The 26,904-nt window shown below is 43.7% G+C and overlaps 1 protein-coding gene across 4 annotated transcripts in view; it reads right to left on the bottom strand.

The window, feature by feature from the left end:
- USP13 (ubiquitin specific peptidase 13) overlaps window positions 1-26,904 on the bottom strand; it is a 129,967-nt gene that overhangs the window by 9,130 nt on the left and 93,933 nt on the right. For all 4 annotated transcript variants that reach the window (XM_003734800.6, XM_035273659.3, XM_035273660.3 and 1 more), the window contains 6 exons: window positions 22,144-22,232; window positions 19,744-19,866; window positions 18,202-18,228; window positions 17,137-17,280; window positions 14,641-14,807; window positions 12,266-12,419 (listed from right to left, as the gene is read on the bottom strand). In XM_003734800.6, the coding sequence (XP_003734848.1) occupies window positions 12,266-12,419; window positions 14,641-14,807; window positions 17,137-17,280; window positions 18,202-18,228; window positions 19,744-19,866; window positions 22,144-22,232 (704 nt within the window). The remainder of the gene's footprint in view (window positions 1-12,265; window positions 12,420-14,640; window positions 14,808-17,136; window positions 17,281-18,201; window positions 18,229-19,743; window positions 19,867-22,143; window positions 22,233-26,904) is intronic.

The following is a 26,904-nucleotide window of genomic DNA, read 5'->3' as shown; positions in this document are numbered from 1 at the left end:
AGTCTTATGGCAGTAAATGATATTGTTTTCTTAATTTCATTTCTGGAACGTTCATTGTTAGTGTACAGAAATAGAACTTAATTTTGTATATTGATCTTGTTTCCTGCAACCTTGCTGAACCTGTTTGTTAGTTCTAATTGTTTTTTAGTTGATTCATTTGGACGTTCTATATGTAAGATCATGTCTCTGCAAATAGAGACTATTTTACTTCTTCCTTGATAATCCAGATAACTTTTACTTCTTTTTCTTGCCTAACTGCAATGGCTAGAACCTCCTGTACATTAGGTAGAGGTGTCAGAGTGGGTATCCTTGTCTTCTTCCTGATCATAGGAGGAAAACATTCAGTCTTTCACATTAAGTATAACGTGAACTGTAGGGTTTCTGTAGATTCGCTTTACCACATTGAGGAAGATTGCTTCCATTCCTAGTTTACTGATCATTCTCCCTCCTCAGCCTTATCTATCTCAGTAAATGACAATTCCATTCTTCTAGTAACTCAGGAAAAATCCAGACTTCTCTCTCACACTCCCTATCAGCAGCAAATCCTGTCAATATTCCCTTCAAAATGTATCCAGATCCAAATGTTTCTTACAATCTCCACTAGTAACCCCTGATCAAAGTCAACATCATATCTTGTCTGAATTATTACAATGGCCTCTTAATTAGCCTCCCTGCTTCCTCCCTTCCCCCACCAACCATTCTCACCACAGCTGCCAGAGTTTTGTTCTTGCTCTGCTACATATGAAACCCTGACCCAGAAGCAGGTCATCTGCGAATGGTTTAGCGCCAGGTTCCCCACAAATATGCATTGTGTGACAGGCATGGGGGTGGCTACCTTTCCAGCCACACTCTGTTGTTTTGTCTTTTTTGTCTCTTGTTTTGTCTTTTTGTTTTTTGAGACGGAGTCTCGCCCTGTCACCCAGGCTGGAGTGCAGTGGCATGATCTCGGCTCACTGCAACCTCTGTCTCTTGAGTTCTAGCGATTCTCCCTCCTCAGCCTCCCAAGTAGCTGGAATTACAGGTGCGTGCCACCACACCCAGTTAATTTTTTGTATTTTTAGTAGAGATGGGATTTCACCATGTTGGCCAGGCTGGTCTCCAACTCCTGACCTCAAGTGATCTGCCCACCTCAGCCTCCCAAAGTGCTGGGATTACAGGCGTGAGCCACTGCACCCAGCCCATTGGTCTTTTTTTAAATAAAAGTCAAATTGTGCTCATTACTCTACCCCAAAACCCTCCAGCGGCTCCCTGAATCTCTGAGAAAATCTTACTCTTAAAGTGGCCTCTGAAGTCCGCTTACCTCCTCCCCTTCTCCCCCTTACTCGGCTCCAGCTACCTTCGCCTCCTGGCTGCTCCTCAAACACTCTTGGCATGCCCCGACCTTCAAGCCTTTAGACCTTCTGCTCTTTCCTTCTGAAACTCTCCTTTCAGATGTCACATGACTCACTCCTCAGTTCATTGAGATCTCAGGTCCAAGTGTCAGTTTATCAGAGAGGCCTTCCTGAACCTTCTTCCTAAACATCAACCTCCTTCCACTCCCGCCCTCACTCCTGCTGCTCACGTTGCCATTATCCTGCTTTCCTGTCCACACAGCAGAAAGGAACACCTGCCATGTCGCATTCTTACCTTTGCATGGATTTACTGTCTGACACCCTTTTCCCAAGGCTAGAATAGGCTCCATAAGGACAGGGGGTTTGTTTTGTTTACTGAACTATTCCAGGCACAGAAAACAGTGCTTTGCACACTGTAGGTACTTAATATTTGCTAAATGTATAAATTAATGAGTGAATGAAGGAATGACTCCTTTCACTTCATCTCCTCACATGTTTTTATATCTTCTTACAGTGTATATATTTTTGTAAATCTCCTACCAAAGCATAAATTGGGGTATAAACTGGTGAAATCATTATTTAATCAGAAATGAATCAGAGAATATTGTGCTGCCCATAATTAACTAAATTTCTGTTGCTAGCTATTACATCAACTGACCCCCCCACCCCGCCGCCAAAAAAAACCCAGGTTTGAAATCAGAAGCCAGGCAAAAACAGCTGTAAATGGCAATCATTTTGCCTGGTATTTATTTTTGAAATAATGATCCAGGCTCCTTACCCTCGTCTGCCCTCTCACGCTAAGAACCCACCCTGACCTCCCTATAAGCAAGAAAGGGAGTGAGCTGAGATCCTTGTGTTTCTTCACCCCTGTTGGATTTTTTAAGCCCTTTTGGTATAATTCTATATCAAATTCCTAATCTTCAATTTCAGACACAGAGTGCTGCTCTCCCAAAAATGCAGCTGAGTAAGTTGAACAAGCCTGAGTAAAAATTCTTTAAGAATTTTCATGAAATAAAGAGAGAATACATGCCAGGCATGATGGCAAACACCTGCCATTTCAGCACTTTGGGTGGATTGATTGTGCTCAAGAGTTTGAGACCAGCCTAGGCAACATGCCAAACCCTGTGTCTACAAATACAAAAAAAGCCAGCCATGGTGGCGTGTGCCTGTAGTCCCATCTACACAGGAGACAGAGGTGGGAGAACTGCTTAAGACCAGGGCGCCAAGGCTGCAATGAGGCCAGATCGCACCACTGTACTCCAGCCTGGGTGACAGAGTGAGACCCTGTCTCAAGAAAGAGAGAGAGAGAGAGAGAGAGAGAAGACAATACCCCAATCAAGGCCTTTTGCCCCCCACGAGGATGTCTTGCAGAAGAACAGTGTTTACCGAGCACTTTCCACCATAAGACAGGGTGACATCAATGAAACACAGCACAGATACCAATACAGCCAATGGGTTGACAAAACAGACAGACACAGAGAAAGGACAAATCCCTCCAAACATGTCACTAAGCCCCCTGTAAAGCATTTTCCTCTCTGTTTAAAAACAATTCGTGTACATCCTCAGAACCATAAAAATAAAATGTAAAAGGTTAGCATAAATCCTAGTCCTATTATTTAAATTAAGCATGTTTATCAATATAAGCAACCTCCTGCTGGGAAACAACAAGAGAGAATCTAGTACATTTGCAAAAACTAAACAGGTAATAAATCTCAATTTATATTTGTCTCCAAAGAGAACGTCAAGGTGAATTCACCAGAGAGAGAAGCTACCGCTGATTCTTCTCCAAGTTCCCAGGGACGCCCTTCCAAAAAAAACAAAAGCACTCAAACACACTCCAAAAAACATACACCAAAAAAAAATATTAAGTTTTTCTGTTGAAAGTCAAACTTTTGAAATGTTTATCTCATCTCAAGCTTCCTTTTCTATTGACTTAAAAAGAAATTTCTAATATTTCAAAAATGTTGACTTTCAACAGAAAAACCTTCAAAGCATCTGGTAGAATCAGACAAAACTGACAAAACCACCATGTCTCAACATCGAGTGGACAGTGTCCCTCCAAATGGGCAGAATTAAACTGTGCCTGGAACTAGCATTCTTCCTCCCCACAAAACTTGTCCTGTTCGAACTCTAGGAAAATCTTCCCAACCTTGCTAATACGAAGATTTTTTAACATCAAATTTTGCTACTGCCATCCCTACCCAACCTAATAGCAACTGTACTCTTTGATTTTGTTCTTTGAGAAAGCACTGTTAAAAAAAAAAAGTTTATGAAACTTGGAATGTAAAAGAGGTAGGCAGCGTACCCTTTCTACGTCATATAGAAGAAAGGCCACCCAGAGATTATCTCGGGGAGAGACTGGCAAATGACCCATTAGCCAAATCTGACCCACAGCCTGCTTTTGCATATGAGACAGACATCTATATAGCCCGCAAAACCTGAAACTTTTATCTTCTTGTTCTTTAGAGAAAACATTGGCTGGCTGCTGACCTAGGAAGATGAACTTAATTCATCTCACAATTTACTATTTGATACAGTTTGGACATCTGTCACCTCCAAATCTCATGTTGAAATGTGTGACCCCCAATCTTGGAGGTGGGACCTGGTGGGAGGTATTTGGGCCATGGGGGTGGATCCGTCCTGAGTGCCTTGGTGACCTCCTGTGGTAAGGAGTGAGTTCTCCTCTATTAGTTCACCGGAGAAATGCTGTAAAAAAAGCATGACACCTCTTCTCTCTCACTGCTCCTCCTTTGCCTTCTGCTGACTGAAAGCTTCCTAAGGCCTCTTCAGAAGCAGATGCCAGCACTGTGCTTCTTGCATAATCTGAAGAGCTGTGAACCAAGTAAATCTCCTTCTTTTTATAAACTACCCAGTCTCAAGTATTTTCTTATATCAACAACTACAAAACTACTAATATACTACTGATTGAAGATCTCATACTTAGTGATGTTACTTCTTAACTTGTAGATTTTTATCTGGGAAAGACACACAAAAAAATTCTGTCCAGTAGAACACATATCCTCAAGGATTTATAGATTTATAAATAGGGGTATACACTGGTGAAATAATTGTTTCGAGGATTTATGGTCCTGAAAGACACTGACTAATCTTTAAACTAAATCTCATCCTAACCTTTTTTTTAATTGTCTTTAAATATCCTAGCTTCACAAATGTTTTTAAGCCAGCAATAACATTTGACTGATTCTCTCATTAATAAGTTTTTAAAAATCTGTGCTATGTGTTCATTTTATATTTACCTGAAAGTCATGATTTTGCCTTTTGGGAAATTATGTTTTAATAAGTGTAATGACCAAAAGCAACTCTGGATTCAGAAGTTTCTTTAAATGAATGTATTTTTATAAGTCATTATAGCATCTAAAATATTTACAAAACAGCAGTATCTCATCAGGGCATGACGTATTATTTAGTTAGCCTACAGAGAGTGCTCAGAACACAGAGACATCAAGTCTCCCTAAAATCAAGACCCCAGAGGCACTGCAGTCTTCCGGTGAGATAAACTATGTTCTCACCCAACGCTCTTTACCTGATTAATTTGTATCACTGCCTGTCTCTAACTCCCTCTATACAAAGTGGGGGAAATAAAATCACCAACTTACTAACATTTGCCTCATAAGCACCCAGTATCTGGGTATTTATCTGAGATATCCTTTCCCCCAACAAGGTATTCATGAGAGATCCACCCCCGTGACCCAAACACCTCCCACCTGGTCCCACTGCTAACATTGGGGTTTGCATTTCAACATGAGATTTGGAGGGGACAAACATCCAAACTGTATCGGGCTTAATATACAACTAGCTCAATGTCTAACAGCTTGATTTCCCTCATGCCCTCTCTGAGAAAAAAAAAAAAGTGTGGGAGGGAGGAGTATTGGAGCTTTCAGCAAACTGCTGAATTCTCAAACAGAGAAGACAGACCTAGGTAAATCAATAACATCGGAAGGCAGCTGATAGCCACAGAATCGTGAAGGGCCTACCAATTGCTTCCCCCAACCCTAGCCAGCTCAGAATTAGTTACAATGCCAAATGCTCCAGAAGCCAAACGCTTCCTTCCAAGTCAGTTCTCCATCATTCAAACTTCCGTGTAAATCAGTTTACTCAAGAGTGGCTGCCTCTTAACTTTCAACAGCACCACTGAAATCGTCAGGAACCGCAGCAAGTGCTAAGTGGGATTGGAGCTAGCCCAGTGGCAGGAAGTAGTGACTTTCCACAGCAACACTGCGCTTGGCTTCCCTGGGGAGCTGTAGCTTTTGCCCTCCAGATCCGCTTGGGGTGGGGGGCATTCCTCAGGGAGCTCAGCACCTCAGGAACCCCAGCGTTATGCAGATGAACGCCTCTCTGCTCCCTGGCTGGAAAATCAGCATCATGGGAGACATCTACGCCATTACAGCAAAGTGGCTGAAGCAGCCAGAGCAGGTTCTGAGTAATCACTGTCAAATCACACGTTAATTACATTGGCAATCAGTGGGCTCTTTTCTTAAGAAAAATTAAATGCTCATTAGGTGCAACATAAACACAGAAATGATCTTGCACATAGCAGAAGCCCAGAGAGGTCAGAGTGACGGCCTGATTTCCAGCTTTGAAGTTTTGAAAACTCAGCAGAAAGTTCGGTGCTAGCCCTAAAATGTGCAGAACATGGTAGAAAATAGACTCTTGCCTCCATTCCAATATAAAATGTGAAATGAGATGACTCAATCAGGGATAACGGGAAAACGGCACAGCCTTCAAAATCAGACAGACCTGAACTCTAACCTGGTTCCACCACTAGCAAACCACGTAGCACTGCTGAAAAAAGTTTCTGAAACTTGGAAGGTAAAAGAGGTGGGTGGCACATCCTTTCAATGTCATATTAAGGAAAGGCCACCCAAAGATTATCTAGGAGAGGGACTGGCACATGAGGGCATCGGAACGTCTCCCCATAAGCCGTGAAGGAAACGTGGCCGAGGAAGAGCCTGGCACATGTGAGGCACTCAGGAGATGACAGCCGCTGTTTCATCACATGTTAACAGCACTAATCCTTCAAACTAATACCCCTGAGATAATCATTTCATGCAATCGTGTTACTTCCTCATTCAGAAGGATGGAAACAGTGACTCTGCCGTAAAAGGAAAAATGTGACCCAAGAGCTTCTTTAATCCCTATCCTTGTAAGAATCGCTTTTTTCTGCTTCATAACACCTACCTTACTATTTCATGTTAACGTGGTGTGACAAAGTCCCCGTGGCCATTCCCCTTCTTCCTAAAGCAACAGTAACCTAACACTGCCTTTAAGGTGGTAATTCTCAAGTTTAAGCTGCATCAGAATCACCTGCATGTCTGGTTAAAACACAGGTGACTGAGCCTCACCTACAGTTCCTAACTCAGCGGGTCTGAGGTGGGGCCCCATAAGGCCTAACAAGCTCTCAGGTGAAGCTGATTCTACACACGTGAACCAGCCCTGGAAGGAGATCAACTCGTCCCTTGTCAGCTCGGATGAGAGGTTGGATGGAAGATGGCTTCAGCCTCGGGCTCTAGGAGTGAGGCCCGTGATGCAGGCCTGAGTCAACCTGCCTTAGCGACTTGGAGTCCGACAGAGCACATGCAGAGGCTCAGAGTCTCAGACTCTCAGCACCTTTGCTGAGAATTCTGGGACAAGACTCCGCTAGATTCTAACCTGGAAAGGCCGGCGGTGGAGGCGCTGCAGCCATCTTGTGCCATGGGGGAGACCCTGTCTGGGACTGGAACCCACCTAGAGGAAGCAGAGCCAAGGGGCCCATCCAGACAAAGCATTTGAGTCCTGAATCAAGGCGGGCCTGAGCCCAGTCCCCCCAGGACTTCCCAGCCTTCATGAGACAATATTCCCTTTTTGCTTAGACAAGTTTGTCTTGGCCTTCCTGCCACTTAACACAAAACCCTGGAAATTTAGGTTGTTTTTATTTTGTTTGTTTCAGTTTCTCAAGCACCAATTGCCCTTACCCTTTAACTGTATTCAATATTCTCAAGTCAAATATCTCAGTCAATTCACCAACCAAAAAATGTAAAAAGAAATGACCTGGGAATTTAAACAACCTAGCTAAACAGAACATACATCTTCCCGGGTTAACCTATGAATTTAATGTAATGCCAGTCAACCCCTAGAGAATGGCCAAAATTACAAGACCAGTAAATTTACATAATTTAGCAGCAATATTGTAAAATATACAATGTGGAAAATTCTTATTCATAAATAACACAGAAAATGTAATTTGGAGACATAACTAGAAATGCACAGCATATTTATAAAGAAAACCATACAGCTTTGCAAGTTACAGAAGGGGAGGATAAATCAGAGAAGCATATGTTTCTGGCTAGAAAAACTCAATGTTGGAAAGTGATCAGGTATTCCCAAACTAATCTACAACACATGAAACTCTCATAAAAATCGATAAAAGAAAAACAGCTGAAAACCTCAATAAAAGTGGGAAACAGGCCAAAGGAAATGAAGGAGCTGTTTACATGAGAGGAATAATAGGCAATAAAGATTTTAAAAATATGTAAAAAGCGCTCAGCCAAACAGCATGGCTGGGGAAGCCTGGGGAGACAGGAGAGTCACCCGTGTGACCAGGATGTGGCCCCCTGCTGTGTTTGTGGAGGGTCATGTGATGGTAATCTGCTTTAAAACCTTAAAAATATGTATTTTTCACTACAAATTTCACTTCCAGAAACTTCTCCTAAGGAAATAATCAAATGAGGGCCCAAGGTTGTTCATCACAATATTATTTTTAGTAGAAGGACATAAGGAAGAGATGGAAGGTGGAAATGCTAAACCAGCTGGCCTTCCCTGCAGAGGGATTACATTAGGCATGTGCTGTTCTTCTGTGAACTTAATTCATCCTTTAAGAAACTCATTGTTTGGTCAGGAGCAGTGGCTCACACCTGCAATCCTAGCACTTTGAGAGCTGAGGCGGGTGGACTGCCTGAGCTCAGGAGTTTGAGACCAGCCTGGGCAACAGGGTGAAATCCTGACTCTACTAAAAATACAAAAAATTAGCTGGGCATGGTGGTGCATATCTGTAATCCCAGCTACTTAGGAGGCTGAGGCACGAGAATCTACTTGGGAGGCTGAAGCATGAGAATCACGTGAACCCAGGAGGCAGAGGTTGCAGTGAGCAGAGAATGTGCCACTGCACTCCAGCCTGGGCAACAGAGCAAGACTCTGTCTCAAAAAAAAAAAAAAAGAAACTCATTATTTAAAAATCATAGCTGTCATCTTCTCAATGTGGAAATATCTTCATTATCTGAAACTCTATAATAATGTAATGTTTTATTTAAATGATACGTAATTAGCCTAAATTAGGTATATAAATTATGGTACATGTTTATAATAGAATATTGTTAATATGTGTTCAACAGTATAGATTTATATACACGTCCACCTACAAAACTCACAGCCTAATCAATCACGTTAATCACGTTTGCTATTTTGTGACTTGCTTTTCTATTTTTATAAATCTATGGATTTACATTATTTTCATGTATTTGTCTAAAAAGGCCTAGAGAATATAAACAAAACATTATTTTGTGGTTATTGCTGGGGAGTAGGATTGTCATTTTTAATTTTGTCTTTTCATGTATCTATATTTTCTCAAGTTGCTAAAATTAATATATATCCTTTTAATTATAAGAAAGATAAACAATATGTGTTAATTATTTTACAAAAGGAAAAAAAGCAACGACTGGCAATATTCATCCGGTTGCTAACACAGCCGAGTACAAGAAGTCATGTTTTCCCTGCCTTTGATTCACGCAATGTGACACGGAAGAACACAGCTGACCCCTCTACATGGCACTCTGTGGAAGCAGCAAAATACTCTCTGGGATGGTTACCTCCTGGCAGTCACTCAATTCTTCATTCAATCAGTTACCTGCTGGTCACTTACCACCGGCCAGGCACAGTGCTGGGGAAGCTACTTGGAAAACATTTGTTGTTCTGTAAAATCAAACTCAAAATGCATTTGGCAGCTTAGGGCTCTGCTTTTCTGTCTTTATAACTGAGTGTTTCACTGGCTACTGCCTTTATATCCTGCATCTCTGGCACGTGATTTCTCTAAGCACGTCTCACAGTGCTCCAGCACAACCCTCACCCGCAGTCCCTGGGCTTTCACCCATAGTGCCTTAAAGGGTGCTTCACAGCATCTAACCAATGACACGGGAATCTCTGCAGAGCTCCCTCTCGGAGGCAGAGTAAGCCCAGAGGAGATGATGGGGCTCCCAACATTCCTGACCGTCTGTGAGGGAGTGGCTGGAGCCTCCAAGCTCCATCGGAAGAAAGGGAGCCCTGACGATCAGATCCGCCTTCCCTCTGCAGCCAAACCTCGGCAAGCTTTATAGCAGCCCCATCTTGTGGCTAATTCCTTCTGCAAGAAGGACTCATCCTCGCCAAAGAAGAGTCCATTATGGAAAATCAATGAAGCAGTGAACTGATGGACATGTGATACATAATAAATCCTGCTCATGAATTATTGAGCACCCTGTCTGTTACACCTTTAAATATTTTAGGCAAGCTAGTAATTTCTGGAAAGTAATACAAGATACTTTAAATGAATATGGAAACTGGGAGAAGCACACCTCATCCTTTTTTTATGCAGTTGGCAGTGAAACAGTTTCAGTGATAAAATTCCTATTTAAAATTTTTTTTTTTTAAAAGGAGAAAGTTTCCCTCCTACCCTCTCTCTCTAGTTTTATGTCAATATGTACACCTCAGGTCTGGAAGGAACGTTTGTTACTGAGTAGATCTGCCACTATATGATTACAGGAACAATGCTGCTAATGTGGACGTAGTTAAATACAATGTTACTATGTGACTAGCACCACGAGTTCTATAAAAGTCAAATGACCTCTGCCCTGGGCAAGCTCCTAGTCAAATGGGAGGCACCGACATCTACAGAAGTAATTTTATTACAAGGTCGATGTGTTAGGTCTAACAATGAAGCATGGTGGCCGGCACCTGTGATCCCAGCTACTCGGGAGACCAACACATGAGAGTCTCTTGAACCTGGGAGGTAGAGGTTGCAGTAAGCCAAGACTGTGCCACTGCACTCTGGCCTGGGTGATGGAGTGAGACTGTCTCAAAAAAAAAAAGAACTAACAACGCATTACAGTGGCTACAGACACAGGCTCTGGAGGCAGACTGCCCACCCTGGAATTCTGGTTCTACCCATCACCAGCTCTGTGACCTTGACAAGTTTCTACTTAACCTTCTCTGTCTCAGGTTCTTCCCCTGTAAAATGGGCATAATAATGGGATGTGCCACCTGAGGTTACTGTGAGGACTGAGGACGGCACAGATGAAATCATTTTTTTTTTTGAGAGGGAGTTTTGCTCTTGTTACTCAGGCTGGAGTGCAATGGCGCGATCTCGGCTCACCACAACCTCTGCCTCCTGGGTTCAGGCAATTCTCCTGCCTCAGCCTCCCGAGTAGCTGGGATTACAGGTGTGTGCCACCGTGCCCAGCTAATTTTTTGTATTTTTAGTAGAGACGGGGTTTCGCCATGTTGACCAGGATGGTCTCGATCTCTTGCCCTCGTGATCCACCTGCCTCAGCCTCCCAAAGTGCTGGGATTACAGGCGTGAGCCACTGCGCATTTTTCATACTGGCACAATTACACCAGCACACGAGGTGAGCATGAGCTGACTATGGCAAGGCCCTGGGAAGGCAGTCCAGAGAAATGGAATCCGTGGCCCAGTTCCAAGCAATGATGAGAATTTCAGCAGGCAGTGAAGGGAGAGAAAGCTCGTTTCACACATAGGGCCAACCCGCAGGTAAGTGGAAGAGAGCTGCTGAGGGCTGAGTAGGCCAAGAATGCGGCTACAGTCTTGGGCACCCCAGCTGCAGATACAGGGAGTGTAGAGGTGTCCCTGGGAAACCAGCTGGGCTGGGATCTGACTGCAGGAGGTGCTGGGCGCCAAGACAAAGAGCCTGAGCGTCACTCCGTAGGCAATGACAGCCCAAGAAGCAGGATATCGCAACAGTTAAGAGTGCAGTTCTGGGTTTGAATATTGGCTCCATCTCTTACATGCTGTGTGGCCTTTGGCAAGGTACCCAATCTCTCTGTGCCTCTATTTTCTCACCTGTAAAATCAGCTGTAGTGAGGGTTACGTGAGTATTGATATGCAAAGTGCTTAGAACACTGTGTGACACATAGTGACATGCATAAGTGTTTGATATTAAAAGGTAGAACAGGCTGGCATGGTGGCTCACACCTGTCAGCCTAGCGCTTTAGGAGGCTGAGGCGGGTGGATCACCTGAGGTCAGGAGTTTGAGACTAGCCTGACCAACATGGTGAAACCCCATCTCTACTAAAAATACAAAAATTGTCTGGGTATGGCGGCAGGCACCTGTAGTCCCAGCTACTCGGGAGGCTGAGGCAGGATAATCGCTTGAACCCGGGAGGCACAGGTTGCAGTGAGCTGAGATCGTGCCACTGCACTCCAGCCTGGACGACAAGAGTAAGACTGAGTCTTAAAAAACAAAAGGCACAGCAATGGCCTGCGGCACCTCCTCCTGTCATCCTGAGACAACCCCTCAGAATACTCTCAGCGTTGGTTCTGGTAAGGGTCCAGTCAAGGATGAGAATACTTTACTACCACTCAAAAACACTACCATGAAAACACATGTTCTCTTTTGACAAAAGCTCCCACAGTCCATGAAGAAATTTTACCTCAACGGAACAAGGTCAAAGCTGGCCCTAAACTTAGGCACACACGCGACCAAGCAACATGACTGTGACATGACTTTACCAGATCCCCAGGGCCTATGCAAAGGGGCAAGTGGCACCATTTCCAAGAAGACAGGCTCTGTGCTAACTTTGGAATGACGGCAAAGGCTTGAATAGGTGGACGGAAGGGCGTGAGCTGGATGTGTAGTGACTGCTAGACGGCCTCTAAGGCGAGCACTTACTTCCAGGTCCATCCTTCACTCTGGGTCCTTCAGGCTTGGCCTCAGAAATAATGTTTGCATTGGCGTTATTCTCCATCTCAATCACAAAATCACTGTCTTCTTCAAACTCAGGGTGGCTGAAGATCCAGTCCAGTGCTCTTTCCAGGCTGTGATTCTAGCAACAAAAGAGAAACATGCGTTTTTACGATGCACGCAGCCTCAGGCCTCACTGTGTCCTGACCATGTCAACTAGATGTCACGCAGACAGGGAAGGAGGCCTGAATTCACTGGTCCTCAGTGCCACTGCGTGAGAAGCTCTGACTCCGCATGACGTGCACATTCCGCTGGCCTGGCATTCCGCAAGTCTCCCGCTGACATCTGTAATTGGATTCACTGGAAAAGAGTCTAAGCAGCACATCAGTGTCCCAAAGCCTATATCAACGTTAGCCCAGCATTTCTGAGGAAGATGCTGATCATGATAGGTGTGGGGTAACCAAGGGTACCTTCCCTACCAACTGTATTTTCTGCAGATATTTTTGCATGGTAGAGGGAGGCCGCTGTGAGGACTGCATGAGGCCTTCTCTCCGGGAATGTTGGTTAAATGGTTGAACTGCGGTAAAGACAAGATTAACGTCTTGATTAATGACAACACTGATTAGTTAAGTGTAATTGTTTAAACTGGACTCTCCTTGTACTTCAAACTAATTGGCCATAAAAATATTTCCATCTTTCTCAGCTTGTGATATCACTGGCAGGTTAAAGAATTTGTATAGATACAGAAGCTCTAATGAAACAGGCAGATAAAATGAGTGGAGCACAAGAAAGGACCCCAAGCAAAACAAACTCCAGTTGAGATATTTTAAGCATCTGAAAGGGAGACAGATTGTTCTAGCCACATTCTCATGAGACAGTCAAGAGCCACAGTGACCTCAGCAACGGATCCCAGCAGGCACTCCATCAGGATAGGCAAGAAGTGGTTGAGACCAGATATCTACTCAAAAGTGGATAATGGTGTGACCAGGAAGGACAGGTTTTTTTTTGGTTTTCGTTTTGGGTTTAGTTTTTTTCTTTTTTTTTCCCACTAAGACTTAGAAGATGAAAGGATGGGTTTTTTAAGTACTTTCTCTGAATATTAAATAGATATCAGCACCACAGAAGGGAATCGCCTACCCTAACGTTTCAGGGTCCCTTGTTTCTTGAATCAAGAAGCTCACAACTACCAGAAGAACCTTCTCTTTCTACAGGGAGAAAATGCAGCAGAGAATTCCAAGGAGGCATTCAGTCTTGTATGAGGACTTTTAAGCGACATTTATCCAAGGTCTTGGTCTCAGAAAAGCATTACATCTCTTAAAGGACTTCTTACTGAGCATGGATTTCAGGCGTCCCTCTTTCCCCTAGGGCCACAAGCAGGCTCCCAGTCAAATCTGTGACCCGCTATTAACAAACATTTAAGGTGATAACAAGTTTCTCTTGATTTGCTCATATTATCGCCTTATTCTTAAATTCTCTGTGTGAAAATTATTTATTTTAACTTTATGTGTACGATATACGAATAAATCTTTATGGGCTATGGTGAGATTCATAGACAAGTTCAACATGAATCAAAATGATCAAAGTACACTGGAAAGTCTCAACTGCTACAGAAATAAATTCACACACACTCATACACCTCATACACACACAGCACACACACTCGTACACACATACACACACTCACATACACATGCACACAGACGCATACACATTCACTCGCACACACAGACACACATACACACATTCACTCACACACCCCTCACACAAACATGCTCACACACACACTCACACACGTGCACACACAGACATACACATTCACTCACACACACACATACACACATTCACTCACACACCCCTCACACAAACATGCTCACACACACTCATGCACACACAGACATACACATTCACTCACACACCCCACACAAACATGCTCACACACACTCACACACCCCTCACACAAACATGCTCACACACACATACACATTCACTCACATACTCCTCACACAAACATGCTCACACACACACACATTCACACACAGACACACATATACACATTCACTCACACCCCTCACACAAACATGCTCACACACACTCATGCACACACAGACATACACATTCACTGACACACACATACACACATTCACACACACTCATATACCTCACACACACAACACATAGGTACACCTCATACACACACCACACATACACCTCATACACACATACCACACACTCATACACACGCACACTCACATACACACGTGCACATACTCATACACTCACATACACACTCATACACACACACATACACTGACACATGTGCACACACACACAACACACACACACACTCACAGTCTCATGCTCACCGTTGCTCGCAGTGCCTGGATAGCCTGATTCCGCTGAAATCCCATGGAGGTGATGATAGATATGATTTCCTCTGGAGGCTGGTTATCCAATCCAGCAGCACCAAAAACAGAGGCTCCAGCAGAAGCTGCCCCTCCATAACCAGGCATGGTCAGCGGTTCAGCAAAATCTGAGGAAGATAACCACACTCAAGTCTTTTCCTTTCTTATTTTTTGTACTGAAGCAACACAAACAAGAAAAAACATGAGTCTACAAATTTATAATAATCAAGGCAGTCTGGGCCGGGCGCAGTGGCTCCCACCTGTCAGCCCAGCACTTTGGGAGGCCAAGGTGGGTGGATCAGCTGGGGTCAGGAGTTGGAGACAAGCCTGGCCAATGTGGCAAAACTCCGTCTCTATTAAAAATACAAAAATTAGCAGGGCGTGGTGGTGCATGCCTGTTATCCAGCTACTTAGGAAAAATCACTTGAACCCCAGAGGCAGAGGTTGCAGTGAGCCAGTGGCCGAGATCGCACCACTGCACTCCAGCCTGGGCAAAAGAGCGAGGCTCTGTCTCAAAAAAAAAAAGACAGTCTGATGCTGGTATAAAGACAGACACACATATCAGTCAAACAGAACGGAGATCCCAGAAATAAAAGTATATACCTGTGGTTAACTGATTTTCAACAAGACCACTCAGTGGAGAAAGGACATTATTTTCAACAAATGATGCTGGGACAACTGGATATCCACATACAAAAGAATAAAGTCAGACCTCACCTCACATCACACACACAATCAACCCAAAATGGACCACTGACCTAAATGTAGGAGCTAAAACCATGATCACCGCAGAAGAAAACATAGGAGTAAATCTTTTTGCCATTGGACTAGGCAATGGTTTCTTATTTACAATACAAAAAACACAAGTGATAAAAGAAAAAAGTTTTTAAAAATGGTTTAAATTTTTTGTGCCTCAGAGGATCCCATCAGGAAAGTGAAAAACACCAGAATGGGGGAAATTACCAATCGTAAGTCTCACAGAAACCTGCATCCAGAATATGAAGAGAACTCTTAGAACCAACAATAAAAGAATAACTTCATTAGAAATGGATGAAGGATCTGAATAGACACATCTCCAAATAAGACACACAGTCAGCAAACATACGGAAAGATGCTCAGCGTCATAGCCGTCGGGAAAATGCAAACCACCTCACACACACTGGGAGGGGTATGCTAAAAAATGTGATCATAAGGGTTGGGCTGATACAGAGAAACTGGATCTCACATTCCTCACCGGTGGAAATGTAAAACGCTTCAGCCTCTGTGTAAAACAGTTCGGTACTTCCTCAAAAAGTGAAATATGGAGTTACCATATGACACAGCAGTTCCACTCAAGAGAAGTAAAAATAAATGTCCATCCACACAAAAACTTGTACAAAAATCTTTATAGCAGCATTGTTCATAAAAGCCAAAAAATGTAAATAACCCAAATGTCTATAAGCTGATAAAGATTAATAAAATGTAGTATATCCATACGACAGACTATTATTATTTTTTTATTATTTACAGAGTCTTGCTCTGTTGCCCAGGCTGGAGGGCAGTAGTGCAATCTCAGCTCGTCTCCTGGTCTCAAGCAATTCTCCTGCCTCAGCCTCCCAAGTACCTGGGACTCCAGGCACCTGCCCCCATCCCCATCCCCAGCCAATTTTTGCATTTTTAATAGAGATGGAGTTTCACATGTTGAGTAGGCTGCTCTTGAACTCCTGATCTCAAGTGATCCACCTGCCTCAGCCTCCCAAAGTGCAGGGATTACAGGTGTGAGCCTTCACACCCAGCCCAATAGACTATATTATTTTACCATAAAAAGGAATAAAGTACTGACACATGCGACAAATGGATGAATCTTGAGAACATTACGCTGTGATAGAGACCAAACCCAAAAGATCTCATATATATGACTCCATTTATGCGAAATGTCCAAAACAGGCAGATCCCTTGATCCAGAAAACAGATTCCCAGGGTGAGTGGGAAAATGGGGAGTGACTGCTAATACACGAGGTTTCTTTTAGAGGGTACAAAATGTGCTAAAGTTAGATAGTGGTCATGGCTGCACAACTCTGAATTTACTAAAAACCACTGGAATGTACCCCATAAATGAATATATGCATTATAGCCTAAAAACGTAGATAAAAGAAAAAGCTAACTAAACAGCCTCCATTTCTTCATGTCCATGCTTTCAAGTTCTCAGCATTTCTTAGAAGCACACCCCAAATCTTTCTATTGGTCTTCTTGCCACTGACTTACACACTTTAAAGGGGTGAATTATATCTCAATAAAGCTGTTGTTTTTAACAAAAGGAGAAAGACAAAGACTAGCTTTCTCCCCCCGCTGCAGCAGATGAGCAACTGTAAAGTCATTTTCTAGGGATACATCCACAGGGGCCAGGGAAGGACCAGGACGTAGCATCACTGAGGGTCACGTCACACTCCAAAGCCATTCCGTTTTCCCGCCACCTACCTGGCTCTTCCATGTGAACAATGATCCAGTTGAAGGCCACCTCAGCGCCCATATTTCCAGTGAAGTACACAGCCTTGCGACATGCTTCCAGAGGGAAACCCATCTCGGCCAGCTGCATCACTGATGACTCATCAATGTCTGATGCTACAGAGCACAACAGGACAGGCTAGTGTGAAAAAGGAAACACTATTGCTTCTTGTCGTAGCTGCTCATCACGCTCTCATCCACACACTACCCAAAGAAAGCGCTGTTTTCTTGGGTGTAAATAACGGTTTCACTGTTTAGTTTTGTTGTAAGCCATCCAAATATTAAGCTATTTGGGCTAAGTTTATATCTTTGACCCAAATAGGACCCAGGTTAATTATCTGGACAATCCAATCTGGCAATACACTAAATCTCCCCATAGGAAATTAGAGAAAAACAATTCCGAAACGATTTCAGAGCATCCTCAACACCTCTCCAGCAGCCTCTCCTGTGGCTGAAACTTGAAGAGAAAGCACTATCTACAGCCAATAAAGCCTGTTCCTTAAACCTCACAGAAAGTCACTGCAGGCCTTTACATCCATCTGCAATCACAGGAAGCAATCAGCTCTGGGAGATGGAGAGTTCAAATGTTAAGTATAGAAGGAAAAAGTTCCTTGTTTAATTATGCAAGTTTAAAACACTGAGAGACAGATTTACCAAGTAACTTAGGCTCAGACACAAAGAGCTTTGTTTCCTTTTGTTAATAACATATAGATACTTGTAGAAATGTGTGTGAATCTGTGCATACATACGGATACAGACACGTACACACTGCTCTCAAATTATACCAAAAGAGGAGAAAAACTGGAATGGCGGGCCAAGATTCTGACCCACTGCTTAGCCTCATGCTAATGGTCACTCTCCTGAGCCCCACAGGCCACCTGATCAGCAAGTCACTGACTAGGGGACAGAGAATCGTTCCCACCCGGGAAAAGCAGCACATACAGATGTACAGAACAATGGCTCTGTACTGAACTCTCACACACAGGTTCATCAGATTAATAACAGTAAGACTTGAGAAACATTTTTAAAGATACATACGGTCTATCAGTTGGTTCATCAGGCGATCTGGAAATTAAGGGAGAGGACAGAAAATGAGAAGATTTAGGAAAAGAAAACCTGCTGTATCCAGGGTACCCCCCGTGCCCTCCCCACTCCTGGGGAGCTACACACTGCTGTCAATCCCACAACCCCACACAGACCGCCCCAGCCTCAGTGAGGAGAGAAAGCAATAGCTTTCAGGCATTAGGTCAGTTACAACACGACGCTCCGATCATTATCTGAACAAACTACCATTTCCCTATTACCTCCCTATTACTTCTTCTTGAAAAAAACTTTTTTTTTTGAGACAGGGTCTCATTCTGCTGCCCAGGCCAGAGGGTGGGGCAGCAATTGTGGCTCACTGCAGCCTCAACCTCCTGGGCTCAGGTGAGCCTCCTGACTCAGCCTCTTGAGTAGCTGGAACTACAAGCACATGTCACCAGTCACCACGCCTAGCTAATTTTTAAATTTTTTATTTTTTGCAGAGATAGTATCTCACTATACTAACCAGGCTGGTTTTGAACTCCTGGGCTCAAGTGATCCTCCCACCTCAGCCTCCCAAAGTGCTGGGATTACAGGTGTGCACCACTGTATCCAGCCTCTGTCTGTATTTCTAAGAGCTTTATGTAACTACAATCCGAAGATTCTATTATGAGCATCAGAGAGAGCCGGAGCAGCACTAATGAGCCATCCTGTGTTTATCTGATGCTGATCCTTCCTCAACCCCCTTAATGAACCACCTGAACTCTGTGACCTAGAACGTCCCTTCTCTAACTCTCTCTCTATGACTTAGCATCTGAGCCAACATCAGAGAACATACACAGACGTCTATCTGAATCCATCCTGTACCTTCTAGACTCACCTTGCACTTCCTTTATACCTGATCATGCTGAGCAATAACACTGACTGTTTGCTCAGTCGTTGCGAGTTAATTTACCTGAGTAACCCACCAGGCAGATGACAGTAAGCGGGCGAGCGAACAAAGCCAGAATGAAACTGAGTCAATCAGGATAACTGAGCTAATAATTAAACTAAGATTTTCCTGACACTGTTTTTGAACCCACAAAGGTGAGGCAACTATTTCTGGCATTTCTTTTTCCACGAAAAAGTTATGTATTCTGAACAGTGACCAGTGACAGGGTCACAAAGTCAAAGAGAAACTCAAACCTCTTCCTTTCTCCAAAGCAGTAACAGAGTTGGGGAGTTGAGATGCCGTCACGGTTTTTAAAACCAACTCATACTGTTGAATTTCCCCTTTGGGTTGTCCAAAGGTATTCCCAAGTATGCAATGACACAGCTTCCCAGACTAAGACCCTACAGAAAAACACTGTCCATTTCCACCACTCATGATGGGTCTGTGCCTCTTGCAATGTCTATTTTATGTTTCCTGCTGCAGTGTGCTGAGGGGGCGGGGGTTACATCACAGGAGGGCGGCCAGACGCCCCGTGGGTGGTGGCAGCAGCAACAGAGTGCTGAAAGGGAGAGTGTTCCTAGAGGACACGGTGTGAGGGTCGAGCGTGTTCTCCTGGCAGGAGATGGTACCTTTGGAGTCATCGGGAATGACGATGGGGGGGCTGATGTCTGGAAGTTCCTCCTCTCCCGGCTGCAACCCCCTGGCTCGGAGGTGGTTGATATCAAGCAGGTCTGGCATATCAATAGAAACATCTGCAAAAGGAGAAAGATCACACTCGCGGGGCTGTCCACAGTCACCTTGTTATAGCACCAGCATGGGGACTACATGCACGCGTCTAGGCAGAGCCAAGGGATGTTTTCAACTCCCTAGAATACGTCTCTCAACCAGCAGACTTGTGAAGACTGGTGGGGCATCAGTGGAGAACCCGGGGAGTACAGTGGGGGGCAGGATTTCACACCCAACGAGAGTGCATCACTTGAGCCTGAGGTCACAATCTGTTCGATACTTTAAAAGTGTTGATGACAGATTCTAATTTTTAAATCAGAAGATTTAAAAGTTAGATTTCCAGCTTATTGGGAAAAGCGTAAAGCTGTTGCATATTCTCCCAAAGTAACACCCGTCTGGAGCAGATCTTCAGTTTCTACCCCAGACAACGGGCAATGCGAGTCTGACACACACCCCAGGGCCCCGTCGCTCCCTGAGCCTCGGTCTGATTCTTACAGCAGTTTTTCTAGCGCATCTCTTTATTCACAACGGGAATACCTGAGACGGCCAAGGTAGCTACGAGCTTCCTACCCTCAGCCCACTTCTTCCCTTTCGATTATTAATTACCCTGCCCTTGTTAGGGATTTGGGTTTGCAATCCCATGTGATGATGCAAGTCATTCTCAGATCATGATGGTGCTGTGGATATTCTACAGTTTGAATAACAATGAATTTTAAAGAAATTAACGGACTCTCAAGTGCGGTATCTCTACAAGTGCGTGTGTTAACTTCTTGGCTCCACTGTTGTGTAGGCTTATTCAAATACAAAATTTCTCAGACTAATACCCTGTCAAGATGCGTATATTAATGAAAAATGGGTTCAAATGTTGGTATGAGATACACCTTTTGGGCTAGTAAACAATCTGAAAATACTGTCCCCAAAATCAGTTATGAGGCAAGGTACATAAATCCTATTTTAAAACAACAACCCAAAGAACAAAGCTTAATTTAAAAAGAAATTTAAATTTCAGGGGGTAGCGAAACCAAACGTAAAAACTGACCAAGGAAATCAACATGACTGCTCCTGAAGAGAAAAATCCAGGTTCATAAAATAAAACTTCGAGCTCCTTAAAATGCAGCAAGTCGATGAAATCTGATTCAAATTTTATATTCCGTTACAGAAATTCCAAGGACAAAGAAAATAAGCAAACCGTGTCCAAGGCGGTTCGAAGCCTTCAGAGCAAGAGAGTTTTTTTCTCTCGGGCACTTTTCAGGCCCGTGGAAGAAAAGCTGAGTGGTCAGCCTCCTGCCCTCTGCCTTGTGCTGCTCATAAAACTCTTCTGCCAAGAAAGGGGTACCTCCTGCAGGACCGTGACAGCCCAGCACAATTCCACGTGGCAAACAAGTGCTGTGTAACTGCTAGCGCTGAAGGTCTCTAGGAAGCCACTCCAGCCGATTCCACATCCTTTTTAACTATCCCCTTCAGACAAGTGCTGAATCAGGGTAAGACTGAGTTGGGTTTTTTCTTAGGTACTTAAAAACATAAAAACTTTAAAAGACTGGCAAATAATCCAAAGTACTTGCTTGAGAAATGGTACGTTCTTCCACACCACTGAGGACAACCTAGTAATGCCCTTTGTATTAGATCATAATGCTGGAGAAAGGCTTTGATGCACTGTCTGGAAAACTAACCTCCAGCAATGGTCAGGAATCTGTAAAATCAGCACAAAGAAAGCCTAATGAACCCAAAATCATGTCCTTTATTTTAACTGTCTAAGGCCACTGGCTTTTTCTATTTTATTATTAATAACATGTGTGTGATGTACGTGAATGTCATTAGCCATGCCTGCCTGCTCACACGCAGAGGAGAGACGCTAGGAGGAGAGAGCATCTTCAGCTACCGGCTGCCCAAAGCGCGGTCTGTGGACCAGTAGCACCAGCAGCACGTGGGAGCTTGTGAGAAACACAGGATCGCAGGCCCACCCCAGACCTGCCTAATCTGCGTCTGCATTTCACCAAGATCCCAGGTAATTCCTATGCACGTGAAAGTCTGGAAAGTGCTGTTTTCCTGACGACGTGAGGATTCTGTTTACACTCTCAGAATCCGGTCATTCCAGAAGCCGCCGTAACTGGAGGGCTGGGTAAGCAGCGGCAATGTTTGCCGCCAGTTCTTATCATATACCCCAGTTCAAAACAGAAAGGTGGGAGTGATGGAGAATGAAATGGAGCTGTCTGTGGCAGCGGACTACATGGGCTCTTTCACATGCCATGTTGTTTAAATAACTCATTTGATGTTTTAAGCAAAAGCATGCAAAAGATACCTACCAAATTTTTTGGGAACCCAGTCAAGACCAAAAGTGAACTTCTTTATCTGTACTACCAAGTATTCGGGGAATGAGGCAAAGCGAGATGTTCTGGGAAACACAAGGGGACATATCAATGAAACAAGGCAGTAAGAATTGTGAATACAGTTCAAAAAGCACATTAACTTTGTCTGAGGCACACCTGGCCATTCCAATGGCTGAAGTGAAGAGGCAGAACACGCAGACACAGACACGTAAGTGGACACACACTCGCTCTCGCCTGCTCACTGGTCCTGGCCTTTTCACAAGAAGAAAATGTTTAATGTAGAATGTTGTCCTTTAAGAATGCTTTTGGGGCCAGGCACAGTGGCTCACACCTGTAACCCCAGAACTTCAGAAGGCCGAGGTGGGCAGATCACCTGATGTCAAGAGTTTGAGCCCAGTATGGTCAAAATGGCAAAACCCCATCTCTACTAGAAATACAAAAATTAGCCAGGCGTGGTGGGGCATGCCTGTAATCCCATCTACTCAGGAGGCTGAGGCAGGAGAATCATTTGAACACAGGAGGTGGAGGTTGCAGTGAGCTGAGATTGCACCACTGCGCTCCAGGCTGGGCAAGAGAGCAAAACTCTGTCTCATTAAAAAAAAAAAAAAAAAAAAAAAGAATGCTTTTAGACCTGTTTCAAAATTGTTACTTTTACTTTGCTGTGGTGTTTTATATTTCTGAAAAGTGCTTTTTAACCATTTATTTTTTCTGAAATCCTTGCTAAAATTTAGTATACATATTTTTAAACTGTTGATGACATGCATGCGTTGCATATATGCATGTGGGGTTTGGAAAGGCTCCCCGGGTGACACTGAAACACCCCACCTCCTCTTCCACACAGAGTCACTGTCTTACAGCCCAGAGTTGGCAGACAAAGGGCTGACAGAAACTCTGGTTGAGGCTGACTACTGGAAATGCCAGGGCCTCATTAAAATACTGCAGTGCCTAACCCATAGCATATTCTAAGTAAGTATCCAAAACATCTGAATCTGGGCCGTGAAGTTTAAAATTAATACACATCAGCAGTCTCTTGAACTGTGTTCAGACTTTCAGAAAGGCTCCATTGCCTGGGCATGGATTCGGCCATCTTATACCCAGACTGTTCAGCTCGTACACCAGACTCACACCCGAGTTCCAGCTCATTCACTCCACACTTACCAGCATGTTTTTAACAACCATTTCTGTGTGTAGTCAATGGGGGTGTGGTGAGTAATATAAATAAGAAAATGAGCTGTTGGTAGGTATCACAGATACCTTTTAAAATAAAAAATTCTAGAATATCCTCCCCATCCCACTTTTCAAATCTAAGTCATTGCCTTCTGTTTGTGATGCATCGTCCCAGAACTTCGAAAACAAATGCAAGTGTTTGCTGCCCCCTAGTGTCAGAGAAAAGGCACAACACAGGGACAGAACATGGGACAAAAGTCAGAGGACGTGGATGTGGGCACTTCATTCACTCCACATCTGGGCGATCCACTGACCCGCCCAATCCGTCTACAAAATGGACTTAATCATATCTGCCTGCCAGGCCAGGCGACGTTCATGAAATGATGTGAACTCACCTGGTACCCTAGAAAGCATTGTGTATACCCAAGGAATTAGCATGATTACTTTGCCGTGGAAGACCTAGAAGCTATGAAGCCTTGGATGCTGAACTGAACTGGCACTGATCTGTATTTTGCCCCAGGCAAGTTCTTTAAATTCTCTGTATCTCAAATTCTCCATTACAAAGTTGGTAGAAGAGTAAAGGCAATAATAAAAAAGACGTTCAGAAAACAGGAGCTTTCTCATCCCAAGCAACTAACCTACTACTGGCCAGGCTCACTCTCCAAAAATTACATATTACCTCTAATTAGGTTTTGCTATCTTCTGAGAAGCAGTAATAAACACCATTCTTATTTAAATGTCACCAAGTCCTCAACTGCACCAGAAAACAACCAACTCCATCTGGTATTATAATTTTTTTTTTTTTTTGAGATGGAGTTTTGCTCTTATTGCCCAGCCTGGAGTGCAATGGGGTGATCTAGGCTCACTGCAACCTCCACTTCCTGGGTTCAAGCGATTCTCCTGCCTCACTCTCCCAAAATGCTGGGATTACAGGTGCCCACTACCATGCCTGGCTACTTTTTGTATTTTTAGTAGAGACAGGGTTTCTTCACGTTGGCCAGGCTGGTCTCGAACTCCCAACCTCAGGTGACCCACCCGCCTCAGCCTCCCAAAGTGCTGGGATTACAGGTATGAGCCACCGCACCCAGCCATGATATTTTAACTAATGTAAAAATGTTATTTTTCTGACCTCCTCTTCCTACCACATTAGCATAAAATGTGGAAAATACGTAACAGTGAAATCAACCAAAAGACACTGGCAAATCAATAATTTCCAAAATATGACTCCGGACCCCTGAGACTTGAAACTGCTCTGTGGGATCGAGGTAGGATGTCAGCTGTGACACCACAGTAGGGTAGTGGAACAACTCAAGCTTGGGGAAGGGATGATTTAACACATCACTGTGTCATGGGGAACAGCCAACCTAAAAGCACCAGAAAGCAGATTTAACGGTGTTCAAATTATATTTGCCCTGTCAGGCAAAACATTCTTTATTCGTCTTCGTAACCTCTATAGGGTCTCAAGTTGAAGCACTCACATGTAGCAATTGTTCAGTATGCATCTGTTCAAATCCATCTCAAAAGTTAGGCTGTGCATTCATTTATTGCAGGTTGAGGGCATCAAGTAGTCACATCTAGCAAAGTTAAAAATTATGCTCAGCTTATTCTTTTATTCCTAAAATTAATTTCTGGAATTAAAATGCCCTTGGAAATAATATGTTTTTAATAAAGACCAGTAGAATGTAAATCATTCAAAGAGATCTAAATAGACAGCAAATTTACTTGGAAGAGCTATTACGGGAATTAAATGAGTTAAGACATAAAGTGCTTAGAAGAGGTCCCAGCAAGAGCACTGTGGTGTCTGGTAACAACCTGTCTGCATTATTTAAAATATATTGACTGTTCACCAGTTACAATTAAGGCAAAAATACGATAAAGATTTTGTTGAGAAAGAAACATAAACTATCCCTCTCCCTGACATTGTCAACTGTATTGAAAACCTAACTAAAAAAAAAAAAAAAAATCTTACCCCGTCTACTTGTTGAAAACATAATCATCAATCCACCTCACTCAAATTATATCATCAAAGATGAAAAACTGAAAGCTAAATATAATGGAAATAATAATTCCGTCCTGTATTTGCCCCATGTGAAGCTCCTTATATGGCTCATCTCCCTTAATCCTCACCCCAGCCCTGCAAAGAAAGTGCCGTTATTATCCCCACTTTGTAGACAGGGAAGCAGGAGCTGACGGCGACATCACCTAGCCAAGGTCACACACCAGTAAGTTCTAGACGGGGCGTTTGAACACAGGGCGTCCACCTGGAGTCTGCGCTGTACAACCCCACACCAAGCTTTTCTCTTTATAAATGATGATGGATAAGTAAAAATCTCTCCCTCTCAACTCTTCATCTGTGAGCTGTCTGAGGGCAGGAATGAGGTCTTGATCAACCCATTGCCTAGAATATGCTAAGTGAACAATAATATTTGCTGGGTGAATGAACCTTCCAAGCACTAATATTCTTCCCACACACGATCTGCTCATGATCATTTAAGAGAAAGGTCTTTATGTCTGGCCCATCTGATGCAAGTTCCACCAAGAGCTTTAGGATACTTTTTGCCTCTTCCTGCTCTTTTCAGGCTCTGGGTGTAACAAAGAAAAACCCAAGGCCCCAGATTAACAAAATGTAGATGGAATCACAGCCTACACTGCTGGAAATAAAAATAAGATCTCTTAGAAACCCACTGAACTGGTTTTCTCAAAACTAATATTTGGAACATGATAAATCATAATAAAGAAAAAGCAAGGCTCTTGGCTGGGTGCGGCAGCTCACGCTGGTAATCCCAGCACTTTGCGAGACCAAGGCAGGCAGATCACGAGGTCAAGAGATCGAGACCATCCCGGCCAACATGGTGAAACCCCATTGCTACTAAAAATACTAAAAATAGTCGGGCGTTGTGACACACACTTGTAGTCCCAGTTCCTTGGGAGGCTGAGGCAGAAGAACCGCTTGAACCTGGGAGGTGGAGGTTGCAGTGAGCTGAGATCGTGCCACTGCACTCCAATCTGGGCAACAGAGTGAGACCCCAGCTCAAAAAAATAAAAGAAAGAAAAAATATAAAAAGCAAGGCTCTATAAAAATGTAAGGATAAGCAAGCATGACCAGGAGTGTGGGGGGCCTGATAACCGGTGTTTAGAGTTTGAACTCAGTCAGACGGGAATGAATCCCGTGTCTGCCACTTACTGGCCAATGACTTCTTTCATTTCTTCCCTCATAAAATGAGAAAATAATGCTACCTACTTCAGACAACTAAGAGGATGCAATATGTAACTGATGGGAGGGCTTAGCACACGACCCAGCGGCAGCAGACGTGCCATAAATGCAGCTGCTTTATTGCCTTTAACACTGTCTTTTTCTCTCCCACAAGGACCAGTTTCCAACCGCTAACAAATGGATACCCCATCACTAACTCTTCTCATGTATGGAAGAGGTGCGTGAAGACAGAAAGGAAAAGGAAAAAGGTCCTCGTAGGAGCCGCAGGAAGCAGAAACCCCTCCTCAAGGATTCTAGGTAGATAGGCTCCCACTGCCTACAACTGCTGAGAGACTCAGGGGCAAGATCATTACTCC

Source organism: Callithrix jacchus, chromosome 15 (genome assembly GCF_049354715.1).
Source record: "Callithrix jacchus isolate 240 chromosome 15, calJac240_pri, whole genome shotgun sequence".
Classification (NCBI taxonomy): domain Eukaryota; kingdom Metazoa; phylum Chordata; class Mammalia; order Primates; family Cebidae; genus Callithrix; species Callithrix jacchus.
Note: the sequence above shows the minus strand (reverse complement) of the source record. Positions and strands in the feature narration are given on the sequence as shown.